Here is a 12,284-nt window from a genome sequence, read left to right on the forward strand (position 1 = left end):
GACGTTGAGGTCGTAAGTCACGTTCTAGATCTAGTACTGCGTGCTATATTGGGATGCTGGAAACGCACATTAGGTCCCTTATCTCCTGCTCTCCGTCTTCCATCAGTCTGTAGTCATGGCTATGATCAAGCGTGCAGCTTCACAAGGTGCAGAGCTGGCAGTTGCACTTGAGGCCCTTCTGCCACACTGGTCAGCAGCATGGTGTATGGTATATTTTTCCTCGGGGTTCAGGAGCTCCAATTTATACTTATAGCTTGTAAATCTATAGGTTTATAGAAAGAACTGGGTGGAATTCTGAATTCATGGTTCACTTTAAAGGGTTTGTACCCTACCAGGATGCACAGAATGGGGCTCTGAAGATCCCTATCTGAATGGAGCGATGATGGAAAGGCCACCCCTATTCACCCATTATTGTCTATGGGGCAGTGGCGTGCTGTACTCCAACTCCGGCAGACCCATAGACAATAGAGCAGAGGCGCACATGCTTGACCTCCGCTTGGAGGATCGTTGGGGTCCTAGTGGTTGAACCCCCTCATTATTAAAAAAATCTATCCTATTGATAACTTGGTGCAAAACTTTTATCCTTGTGCACTGAGTGGTACGCAGCAGCCAAGCTAAGCCATGTCACTGACAAATGAAGGGAGCAAATTACCGGGCAATGTCGGCTGGCCGCGCAGGAGCAAATGTCTGTTAATTGTCATTATTTGGGTTTAGTGGAGGATCTCGCACCTCCTGAGCTGCTGCCTTTTAACTATTGGATTTTTTTAAAAAATATTTATATGATTAGTTTTTTGTTATAATTTGTGGTCAGATGACCAACATCCGTTCTGCCCTTTTGCAGCACGCAGCAAGGCAGTTCTTGGATGAGGAGGCTGAGCTTTCCTCAGAAGACGCTGAATTTGTGTCTTCGGATGAGAACAGCGACTCTGAGAGCGAGCGCAACACGTCCCTTGCGGGATTCCTGAACGACAACACCCAGCTGTCTCAGGGCTTAAATGGTGAGTGCAATATGGCGGAAAGCTACTACTAGGCCTCAGCGGTCATAAGCATGGATAGTGGTCTTGCTGTATTGGAAGTGGGGGGCAGTTAATGGGATCATACTTTTCTTTGCTATAAAACATTACAGCAGTAGATCTCGCTGTACTCTTATAAAATCAGCCTTAAATGACGTCTCCAATCATATTTATTGAGACGTTCCGAATTTTGCTGGTGACCTGACTGGAAACAGTCAGCGAGCAGCATCCTGCAGGGGTTGTTCTGGTCATCAGGTTGTTCTCGGTTACCCTTGATGCGATTTTTCTTTTCAGACTCTGAGATGCACGGCGTATACATGAAGTCTGTGCGCAGCCCCACTGCTGGCAACAGGTTTAAAATGGTGCACAGGAGGCACAGTATGGCCGTCTTCTCCCAGGTGGGTATACGAGTCTTGAGATCTGTGTGATGTAGCAGAGCTGGACAACCACAACACATGCGGTGATTGCCAAACAGCGACGAGACATGCAGCCGCAGGGACTTGAACATATTTTTCGAGCACGCCGAAGTCACTCAGTTAGTACCCAAGCATGCTTAGATAACACTTTATCAGAGCACGTGCGCACATCACTACAGGTGATACGTTGCTTTCACCAGACAACCCCCGATGTCTTGACTGTCGCTTGATACCATGGAACTGAAGACTTTATTTTGATGTATTTCCACATGAAGAAAAAATAGTTTTGTCATTATCTCTTGGGGGGATAAGCCGCTGTCATTCACCATCAACCAAGTCTAGCATGTGTGTGCGGGTCCAGAGAATTTGTGTGGTGCACGACCACATTAGGACTGGGAATGTGTATAGCGTAGAATGATTAAACCTAATCTAATATCAGTCATGCGTACATAATGGAAATGTAGCCGGGGTCCCCAGAACTGGAGATTGTTGGGGTGGGGGAGCCGGGATTTTTCTCGTACACCATCCTATTGAGGAGAAGGGATCTCCCTTGCTATAAATCAGCTCCCCTCGTGTCCATTAGACTTCATGCCAGGCTCTTCTCTCGTGTTGTCTAGATTCCAGAACAGGACGAGAGTTACATGGAGGACAGCTTCTGCGTTGATAATGAGGAGGATGAAGAAGAAAAGTCCATCTCCGAGGAGGAGGTTCAGGTTGACCTCGATCTCCTCCGGGAGGACAGTTTTGTTGGAGGGAGAAAACAATATCACACACGACGAAGGTTAAAACTAAAAAATACTCCGTCCAGAGAGGGACAACCGGTGAAAAAGAAAAGACGGATCATCATCCACGATGACTCCAGTGATGAGGAACAAGGGAGGATGTCCAGGTCTAAGGTCAGATCTCCACCACAGATTTCATCCAACGTATCGTTGTTGTCTTCCACAAAACTAACATCACAAGGGGCTGCAGTAAATAATAAAGGATCGGGAGCAGAAAAGAAGAAGGTATTTGATGTTCCCCTGAAGGATCGGTGCCAGGTACGGCTGAACCTTCAAGCCTCGCTGTCCAACGAGCTTGATTTTCAGACAGAAATCCAATCCTCATTCAGCATCAATAGACCTGGTACGTCAAATGGGATTATCCGTCCTTCGGAGAAGGTGTGTGTCCGAAACCTTATTAGATGTGTTATTTTAATTTATTCTAATGATATATAATCGAGACACTAGAAACACTAGAGCTGGGTGTTGATATGAACCACATGTTATTGTTAATGTTACCGATACATAGTTTCATACTTCTCAATTCAGAATCTTATACTGTATCTCTGGAGACAGGGAGTTCCCCCTAGTGGTGGCTGTAGAGAGGATCTTCTCATGTTTCTCTGTATACAGAGAGCTCCCCATGGAGGTGCCTGTAGACAGGATCGTATCATGTATCTCTGGAGATAGGGAGCTCTCCTTAGTGGTGGCTGTAGACAGGATCTTCTCATGTATCTCTGTATACAGGGAGCTCCCACTAGTGGTGTCTGCAGACAGGATCTTATCATGTATCTCTATGTATAGGGAGCTCCCCCTAGTGGTGACTGTAGACAGGATCTTCTCATGTATCTCTGTATACAGGGAGCTCCCCCTAGTGGTGGCTGCAGACCGGATCTTCTCATGTATCTCTGTATACAGGGAGCTCCCCCTAGTGGTGGCTGCAGACCGGATCTTCTCATGTATCTCTGTATATAGGAAGCTCCCCTAGTGGTGGCTGCAGATAGAATGAGTATCTCTTTATATAGGGAGCACCCCTTAGTGATGACTACAGACAGTATCTCATTATGTATTAGTATATTTCTGTATACAGGAAGATTTGTGGCTTTCCTCCTAATTCCTTAGTGTGTACAGCATGATCATGATAATGGGGGAGGACAATGTGTCCTATGTAATAAATTGTGCCTCACTATGAAGTTGCTGAGCAGGGATTATTAATCTTTCCTGAAGCACAGCTATTCTAGGGGTTGAAGGTGGTAATGTTTTTCCATTACCATAAGCGCTTATTCACATGTAGGTTATGTGGCTGCATTTTATCTTTTTCCTTACTGCACCAAACCCTGAAATTTCCTACGATTTTTCACGAGATCTATTCAAATTAATGGTGCTATCCAGTACTAGGAAACCTATGTGTAATCTACTCAGGGCCCCATGGAAAATTAAAATCCCTGTATACTCTCCTCCCGCAGCTACATCATCCCAGCGCTGATATTCTTGGCTGGCGATCTGACATCGACTGCAGCGATAATGCTGCTGCTGCTGCAAGGTGGTGGGGAGTATATATTGTTTTTATGGGGCCCTGAATGGATTTAGTTGGGGTGGTCCAATAGTGGTCAAGCCCCTCTAACGATGGGGGACCATGTCTTAACGTGATTGATAAAATGTAGCACCAGCAATAATAAGGCCTTTTCGGTTTGGCTGCTGCGTCTGTTCACTTAGTGTGCAGGTTACAGCTAGAGTTTTTCTGTCATATATTGTAACGTGCCCAAAGTTGACCAGTCACCATACAGACACCAAAAATGACTGGTCTCTAGCCAGAAGCATTGGTAACTTCAAGGTAGGGTGCGATCTGTTCTGTAGATCTACGCGTCTGGCTGAGCATAATTTACTCTTTTCTGTCCCTGCAGCTCGCGGTCGGCAGCAGAAGAGCAGAAGCGTCATGGACGGCTCCTTTGATTGACTCGCTGGCTGTGCAGACCCCTGTGTGTGGTGCTGCCCCCTGCATCCTTGCAGACAGCAGAGAAATCTTGTCTGGACCGGATGTTATCACGTATCTGAGGACTGCTCACGGCTGCAGGGTGGACATCTGCTCCCTGGGGGGCTGCGATTATATTGTCAGCAACCGCTTATCGATAGAGAGGAAATCCCAGTCTGAATTTTCCAACAACGCCAATAAGAGTAAACTGGTGGACCGGATCCAGCACTTACACAGCATGTTCGAGAGGGTCTGTCTCATTGTGGAGAAGGACAGGGTGAAACCCGGTATGTTCCCACTGTATTACCCTCTGCCGCATGCACTTAGGGCAGATATTTTGCACCTGTCCTGTTAGTATAGAGCATGCTGGGGGATTACCCACTTCTGCTTCCGAAGGGTAAGTGCTAACGCCAAACAAGCCCTCTAAGGAATTCTGATAATGCGTGTGTGTGCATGGCCTGAAGAACGAGGGTTCTACTATTTGGTGTCATAAAAGTAGCAACTCTTTCTACACACACATGCTTTTAGGCTAGAGGTCTAATTCCTCAGTTCTACGGTGGAGGCAGTGTAGGTGAATGTATCACGAGTCATCAGGTCCTTAACTGATTAAAGCTGATCACTGGGGTTTCAGCGCTAGGACAGCTAACATTTGCCTTTTGCAGGGGAGACATCGCGGCTTTTCCAGAGGACCAAGTATTTTGATAGCACGTTGTCCTCCTTAATCAGCGCTGGGGTCCAGGTTCTCTTCAGCTCGGGCCAAGAGGAGACGGCGGGGCTGCTGAAAGACCTTGCTGCCCTGGAGCAGAGGAAAAACGAAGGGATAACGGTCCCCACACAGGTAACTGGGCGCCAGCAGGAGGCACTGAACTTCTACCTCTCCATCCCCAACATCAGCCACATCACCGCCTTGAACCTGTGCCATCACTTCTCTTCGGTGAGACAGATGTCAAACAGGTAAGAAAGCGTTAATGTCATTAAAATAAAAGTGTGTAATTTATAGGATAGTAATTCAATCAATCCTTCTGTTATTCCTCCTGGAAACATGACTAACCTCTTACAACTGGTTAATCCCGTTCCTAACAGTTTGCTTTGGCCAGACCAAAAGATGGAACAATCATATTTCCTTTATTAGCCTAATTTTCAGTAACAGCTACAAAAAAAAAGACTAAATTGAACGGTGTCCAATAACTTATTTATCTCGCTCCATCTCTTACAGCTCCATAGATGAGATTGTAAGCAAAGGAAAGGTGGGCAAACGGAAAGCAGAGGAGATCTACCGCTACCTCCACTATGTGTTTGATCCGCGGATGCTGCAGACCAGCGACCGGCACAAGCAGAGCGTGTAATCGCCGATGTGTTTGTTTTCTGCTTCTAGAACTTTACAGCTGGGATGTTATTACAGACGATGCTGTCCGGTGCTCCGTGCGGGCATCTTATATGCACTTTATAATGTGTTCATATGTAAATAAATGATAGAGAGTAATACCACAACTGTGTGCAGAGCATGCGACTACCTAGCCTAAAGGGAGAAAGCGCTCCAGCTCAGATATATAACGTCACATTTCCCGACAGGATTGTGAGGACAGCACAAATCCGGGCTGGTAGGTGTGCTGTAAGTCTACTCCTCATGTAGAAGTGACAGGACCAGAACAGCCTTTTTAAAGGGAGTTTGTCAGTAAAAAATGACTGTTCAAACCAAGCACAGGCAATTGGTGCATCATGGCTTGGACAAGCATGTAAGTGCACCTCTTCTACTTGTCCCCACTGTACTTTAATTGACAGGGCAGAGATAGGTGGAAAGGTTGTACATAAATGTTTTGCCACACCAAGGGTGCACAAAGTGTCTCTGCTTGGTTTGAACAGTCATTGTGTGCTGACAGCCTTCATCAAAAAGGATTTTTCTACCCTATAGGATTTTGGTCAGTGCTGTGTTTTAAAGGGAACCTGTCACCTCAAATCGGCGGGATATTAAAATGAGTTTTTACCTGTCTGATGGGTGGCGTATCCTCTTCATTTCTCCACCCCGTCCGTCCCTGTTTTCCGCAATATTTTAGTGAATAAGAGTATGCGTGCGCCATAGTTGGCGCGTGCGCCATGCAGTCTTCGGTGGCGCACCCGCAGTATGCTTTCTTTGCCCTACTGCGGGCAAAGCCGAAAAGCATTACTGCGCATGAGCCCGCGCACTATGTACCGGAAGTATTTCTCTGTGTTCCAGGACATAGTGCGCAGTAATGCTTTTCGGCTTTGCCCGCAGTAGGGCAAAGCATACTGCGCGTGCGCCACAGAAGACTGTATGGCGTACGCATACTCTTATTCACTAAAATATTGCGGAAAACGGACGGACAGGGTGGAGAAATGAAGAGGATATGCCGCCCATTGGACCACTAAAAACTCATTTTAATATCCCGCCAATTTGAGGTGACAGGTTCCCTTTAACCCATTTCTGACATTTGCAGTAATAATACATCCCTGTGATGCGGGACGTATTATTAATGCATCGTGATCGTGCACACACAGGCTGACACCTGCCCATAAGTACCAGGAGTGGTCCCTGAACTGCTCCCGGCACTTTTAGCCCCAGAAATTCTGCAATCTAACATAACAGCATTCCAGGAGGAGGCACAGGGCTGACAGCCCCTCTGCCTTTGGATCAGAGACCCCAAGGTGTGATGTAGGGGTCCCAATCATTGCCATGGTGACCCGATGTCATCATGACAACATCCATGTCACCAGAGCTAGGAAAACAGGATTTTTGAATACTCACCATGAAATCTGTTTCTCGGAGCCTTCATAGGGGGACACAGGAAACCATGGGTGTATAATGCTGCCACTAGGAGGCTGACACTATGCACAAAAAAAAAAGCTCCTCCTCTGCAGTGTACACCCCACTGACCGGCACTAGGTTAATCAGTTAGTGAGAAAGCAGTAGGAGAAGCAACATGTAAAAGAAACAAAAAACTCTAACTGTAACAATATAACACAGTAAGTAGAGCTGATAAACATGGGAGGGTGCTGCGTCCCCCAATGAAGTCTCTAAGAAACAGATTTTACGGTGAATAACCAAAAATCCTGTTTTCTCTATCGTTTCACTGGGGAGACATGGGAAACCATGGGACATCCCAAAGCAGTCCCTGGGGAGGGAACAGCAGAAACTCCGTTCAGGTCTGAGAACTCGCCACTGCCGCCTGCAAGATCCTTCTACCTAGGCTGGTGTCCGCCGAAGCGTAGGTATGGACCCTGTAAAATCGGGCAAATGTTGGATGGAAGACCAGGTTGCGCTTTGCAGAGTGGATGCCCTATGGTGTACCGCCCAGGAGGCGCCCACTGCCCAGGTAGAGTGTGCCTTAATTCCAGGGGGAGGCGCTCTGTTTATAACCTGGTATGCCTCCAAAATTGCTGTCCGGATCCAGCGAGCATTCGTAGCCTTGGAGGCCGGCAGGCTTCTACACGCACCCTCTGGAATGACAGAGAGAGTCCATCTTCCAGAATGGAGCGGTCATAGCCAGATAGACCAGCACCGCCCTGACCAGGTCTAACCTGTTCAGTGAATTCTCCAGAGGATGAGACTGAGCTGGTCAAAAGGAAGGGTGGACAATATCCTCATTTAGGTGAAAAGCAGACACCACCTTGGGAAGGAACGAAGGTATAGGCTGCAAAACCACCTTGTCCTTGTGGAGAACAAGGAAAGGGGAGCAACAGGAAAGAGCCGCCAATTCCGAGATGCACCTAATGGAGGTGATGGCCACAAGAAACACCACCTTCCAAGACAGAAAAGACAGGTAGATCACTATGAGAGGTTCAAAAGGAGAATTTCTAAGGGACTCCAGGACCAGATTGAGGTCTCGAAGGTCCACGGCTGTCCAGTATGGGGGCGCAGCATGCGCTACACTTTGGAGGAAATTTCTGACCTGAGAATGCAGACAGCGGCATTTAACATGAGCTTCCAGCAATCACGCTGGACATCCGCCCATCGGTGACCCCCGTCACGTGATCGTGGGTCACCGATGGGTTGGCATGACAACCAGAGGGCTCCTGCAGACCTCTATGGTTTTCACTGCTGGCTTGCTATGAGAGCCACCTGGTGGTTGGCACTCATAGCAAGTGAGTAATTCTGCTACATACAGGTGATCTGATCATTGCCTTTATATAGCAGTGCCGATCGGGTTATGGCAGCTCTAGTCTCTCATGGAGAGTATTGAAGCATGCCGAAATAAAAAAAAAATATATATATTTTTAAAGTTAACCCCTTCCCGACCTTTGACGCCACGTAGGCGTCATGAAAGTCGGTGCCAATCCGACCTGTGACGCCTATGTGGCGTCATGGAATGATCGCGTCCCTGCAGATCGGGTGAAAGGGTTAACTCCAATTTCACCCGATCTGCAGGGACAGGGGGAGTGGTACTTCAGCCTAGGGGGGTGGCTTCACTCCCCCCCCCCCCCCGTGGCTACGATCGCTCTGATTGGCTGTTGAAAGTGAAACAGCCAATCAGCGATTTGTAATATTTCTCCTATGAAAATGGTGAAATATTACAATCCAGCCATGGCCGATGCTGCAATATCATCGGCCATGGCTGGAAAACCTAATCTGCCCACCGCCACCGATCGCCTCCCCAGTCCTCCTTTCTGCCCCGTACTGTGGTCCGCTCCCCTCCGTCCTCCTGTCCGCTCCGCCGTCCTCCTGTCCACTCCCCCCGTGCATCGATCCACCCCCCCCGTGCTCCGATCGCCCCCCTCATACTTACCGAGCCTCGCGGTGTCCGTCCGTCTTCTTCATGGGCGCCGCCATCTTCCAAAATGGCATGCGCAGTGCGCCCGCCGAATCTGCCGGTGGGCAGATTCGTTCCAGGTACATTTTGATCACTGTGATAGGTTTTATCACAGTGATCAAAATAAAAAAAATAGTAAATTAACCCCTCCTTTATCACCCCCATAGGTAGGGACAATAATAAAAATAAAGAAAATATATATTTTTTTTTCCTTCCCCCACTAGGGTTAGGGCTAGGGCTAGGGTTAGAATTAGGGTTAGAACTAGAGTTAGGGTTAGATTAGACTATGTGCACACATGGTGCGGATTTGGCTGCGGATCCGCAGCGGATTGGCCGCTGCGGATTCGTAGCAGTTTTCCATCAGGTTTACAGTACCATGTAAACCTACTGAAAACCAAATCCGCTGTGCCCATGGTGTGGAAAATACCTCGCGGAAACGCTGTGTTGTATTTTCTGCAGCATGTCAATTCTTTGTGCGGATTCCGCAGCGTTTTACACCTGTTCTTCAATAGGAATCCGCAGCTGAAATCCGCACAAAAAACACTGGAAATCCGCGGTAAATGCGCAGGTAAAACGCAGTGCCTTTTACCTGCGGATTTTTCAAAAATGGTGCGGAAAAATCTCACACAAATCCGCAATGTGGGCACATAGCCTTAGGGTTAGGGTTGGAATTAGAGTTAGGGTTGGAATTAGGGCTAGGGTTGGAAATAGGGTTAAGATTAGGCTTGTGGTTAGGGGTGTGTTGGGTTTAGGGTTGGGATTAGGGTTAGGGTTGTGGTTAGGGTTATATCTAGAGTTGGGATTAGGGTTTGGGGTTAGTGTTGGAGTTAGAATTGAGGGGTTTCCACTGTTTAGGCACATCAGGGGTCTCCAAACACAACATGGCGCCACCATTGATTCCAGCCAATCTTGCGTTCAAAAAGTCAAATGGTGCTCCCTCCCTTCCGAGCCCCGACGTGCGCCCAAACAGTGGTTTACCCCCACATATGGGCTACCAGCATACTCAGGACATACTGGGCAACAATTATTGGGGTCCAATTTCTCCTGTTACCCTTGTGAAAATAAAAAATTGCTTGCTAAAACATCATTTTTGAGGAAAGAAAAATGATTTTTTATTTTCACGGCTCTGCGTTGTAAACTTCTGTGAAGCACTTGGGGGTTCAAAGTGCTCACCACATATCTAGATAAGTTCCTTGGGGGGTCTAGTTTCCAAAACTGGGTCACTTGTGGGGGGTTTCTACTGTTTAGGCACATCAGGAGCTCTGCAAATGGAATGTGACGCCCGCAGACCACTCCATCAAAGTCTGCATTTCAAAACGTCACTACTTCCCTTCCGAGCCCCGACTTGTGCCCAAACAGTGGTTTACCCCCACATATGGGGTATCAGCGTACTCAGGAGAAACTGGACAACAACTTTTGGGGACCAATTTCTCCTGTTACCCTTGGGAAAATTAAAAATTGTGGGCTAAAAAAATCATTTTTGAGAAAAGAAAAATTATTTTTTATTTTCACGGCTCTGCGTTATAAACTTCTGTGAAGCACCTGGGGGTTTAAAGTGCTCACTATGCATCTAGATAAGTTCCTTGGGGGGTCTAGTTTCCAAAATGGGGTCACTTGTGGGGAAGCTCCAATGTTTAGGCACACAGGGGCTTTCCAAACGCGACATGGTGTCAGCTAACGATGGAGATAATTTTTCATTCAAAAAGTCAAATGGCGCTCCTTCGCTTCCAAGCCTTACCATGTGCCCAAACAGTGGTTTACCCCCACATATGAGGTATCGGTGTACTCAAGAGAAATTGCCCAACAAACTTTAGGATCCATTTTATCTTGTTGCCCATGTGAAAATGAAAAAAATTGAGGCTAAAATAATTTTTTTATGAAAAAAAATTACTTTTTCATTTTTACAGATCAATTTGTGAAGCACCTGGGGGTTTAAAGTGCTCACTATGCTTCTAGATAAGTTCCTTTGGGGGTCTAGTTTCCAAAATGGGGTCACTTGTGGGGGAGCTCCAATGTTTAGGCACACGGGGGCTCTCCAAACGCGACATGGTGTCTGCTAAAGATTGGAGCCAATTTTTCATTGAAAAAGTCAAATGGCGCTCCCTCCCTTCCGAGCCCTGCCGTGCGCCCAAACAGTGGTTTACCCCCACATATGAGGTATCAGCGTACTCAGGACAAATTGGTCAACAACTTTCGTGGTCCAGTTTCTCCTCTTAAGAAGGAGGCACGCAGCGTTGGAACGGGACAGACAGGTGAATATAGCTTATACTTACCCTCCTGGCACGTCCCTGCCTCTCCGTTGGAGATCGCGGTGTGCGTTCAGTGCTTACGCATACCACGATCTCATGGGAGCGTCACTCTGTGGGGTCCAGACTGCGCCGGCGCTTGCGCAGTCTATAAAGGCTTCGGACAGAGTGACGCTCCCAGCCTTATATTATAGATAATCACAGCGGTATCCAGCATTACAGCTCAGTCCTATTTATTGCTTTTAGTTGCAGTACCAAGGAAAGCCGCTACTTTACCTACATAACAGGATCTCGTAGATAATGAAGGGATTGAGACGACCAAAGGCTATGGAACCTCATTCTGATGCTCCATAAACTTTGCCTACAGCCACTTTTGGTTTCTCAGCGCAGCACGAGACCCGGTGACTCTGAAGAGCGGTGACATCAGTAACGTCACCGCTCTTCAGATATTCTGGGTCTTGCGCTGTGCTCTGCGACTGTGAAGAGCGGTATTGTTACTACCGTATCCGCTCTTCAGAGTCCCTGGATCTCGCCACGTCTGGGCTAGTAGTGGGGGTGTCTGATAGACACCTCTCCATTACTTACACCAGAAATTGCTAGCAGCTGACATTACGCAGCTGACATCAACCCTAAAAATCATTACACATACCAGAATTAAATGCTCTGGCGGCTGGGAAAAGCAGTAGAGTTAGCGCTGTTCCCAGGCGCCGGGTGCTAACTACATCTGTCATCATCCTTGCCTCATCTCTCTGCGAAGCATTTCTGCTGTATTTACATGCGCTGATCTCAGGCCACTAAACGAGTGTGATCGACAATAGTGAAGTCATTTGCTTGTTTCCCGGCCTCTTTACACCAACTGAGAAAGAATGAAGGGAACAGAACAATCACAATTAGATCAATCTGTCCCCATACAGTATCATGTTATCAGCAGCACATCTACAGTTTACATCGGTGATGTGCTGCTGAGAACAATGATTTCTGTTCCCACATAAACAATCCAATCACTCGATGAATAGGCAGCATTTTGCTTGTTTAGTATAGTGCACCTCAGTCCTCCATATAGTATAATACACTCCTCAGTCCTCCATATAGTATAATACACTCCTCATA

The 12,284-nt window shown here is 47.3% G+C and overlaps 1 protein-coding gene across 2 annotated transcripts in view; it reads left to right on the plus strand.

Moving 5' to 3' along the window:
• FANCM (FA complementation group M) overlaps nucleotides 1-5,650 on the plus strand; it is a 110,601-nt gene extending 104,951 nt beyond the window's left edge. For both annotated transcript variants that reach the window (XM_077267248.1, XM_077267258.1), the window contains 6 exons: nucleotides 842-998; nucleotides 1,308-1,411; nucleotides 2,047-2,589; nucleotides 4,095-4,449; nucleotides 4,825-5,116; nucleotides 5,379-5,650. In XM_077267248.1, coding sequence (XP_077123363.1) covers nucleotides 842-998; nucleotides 1,308-1,411; nucleotides 2,047-2,589; nucleotides 4,095-4,449; nucleotides 4,825-5,116; nucleotides 5,379-5,508 — 1,581 coding nt within the window. In that variant the 3' untranslated portion in view covers nucleotides 5,509-5,650. The remainder of the gene's footprint in view (nucleotides 1-841; nucleotides 999-1,307; nucleotides 1,412-2,046; nucleotides 2,590-4,094; nucleotides 4,450-4,824; nucleotides 5,117-5,378) is intronic.
• Nucleotides 5,651-12,284: the final 6,634 nt, after the last annotated feature.

Source organism: Ranitomeya variabilis, chromosome 1 (assembly GCF_051348905.1).
Source record: "Ranitomeya variabilis isolate aRanVar5 chromosome 1, aRanVar5.hap1, whole genome shotgun sequence".
Lineage (NCBI taxonomy): Eukaryota > Metazoa > Chordata > Amphibia > Anura > Dendrobatidae > Ranitomeya > Ranitomeya variabilis.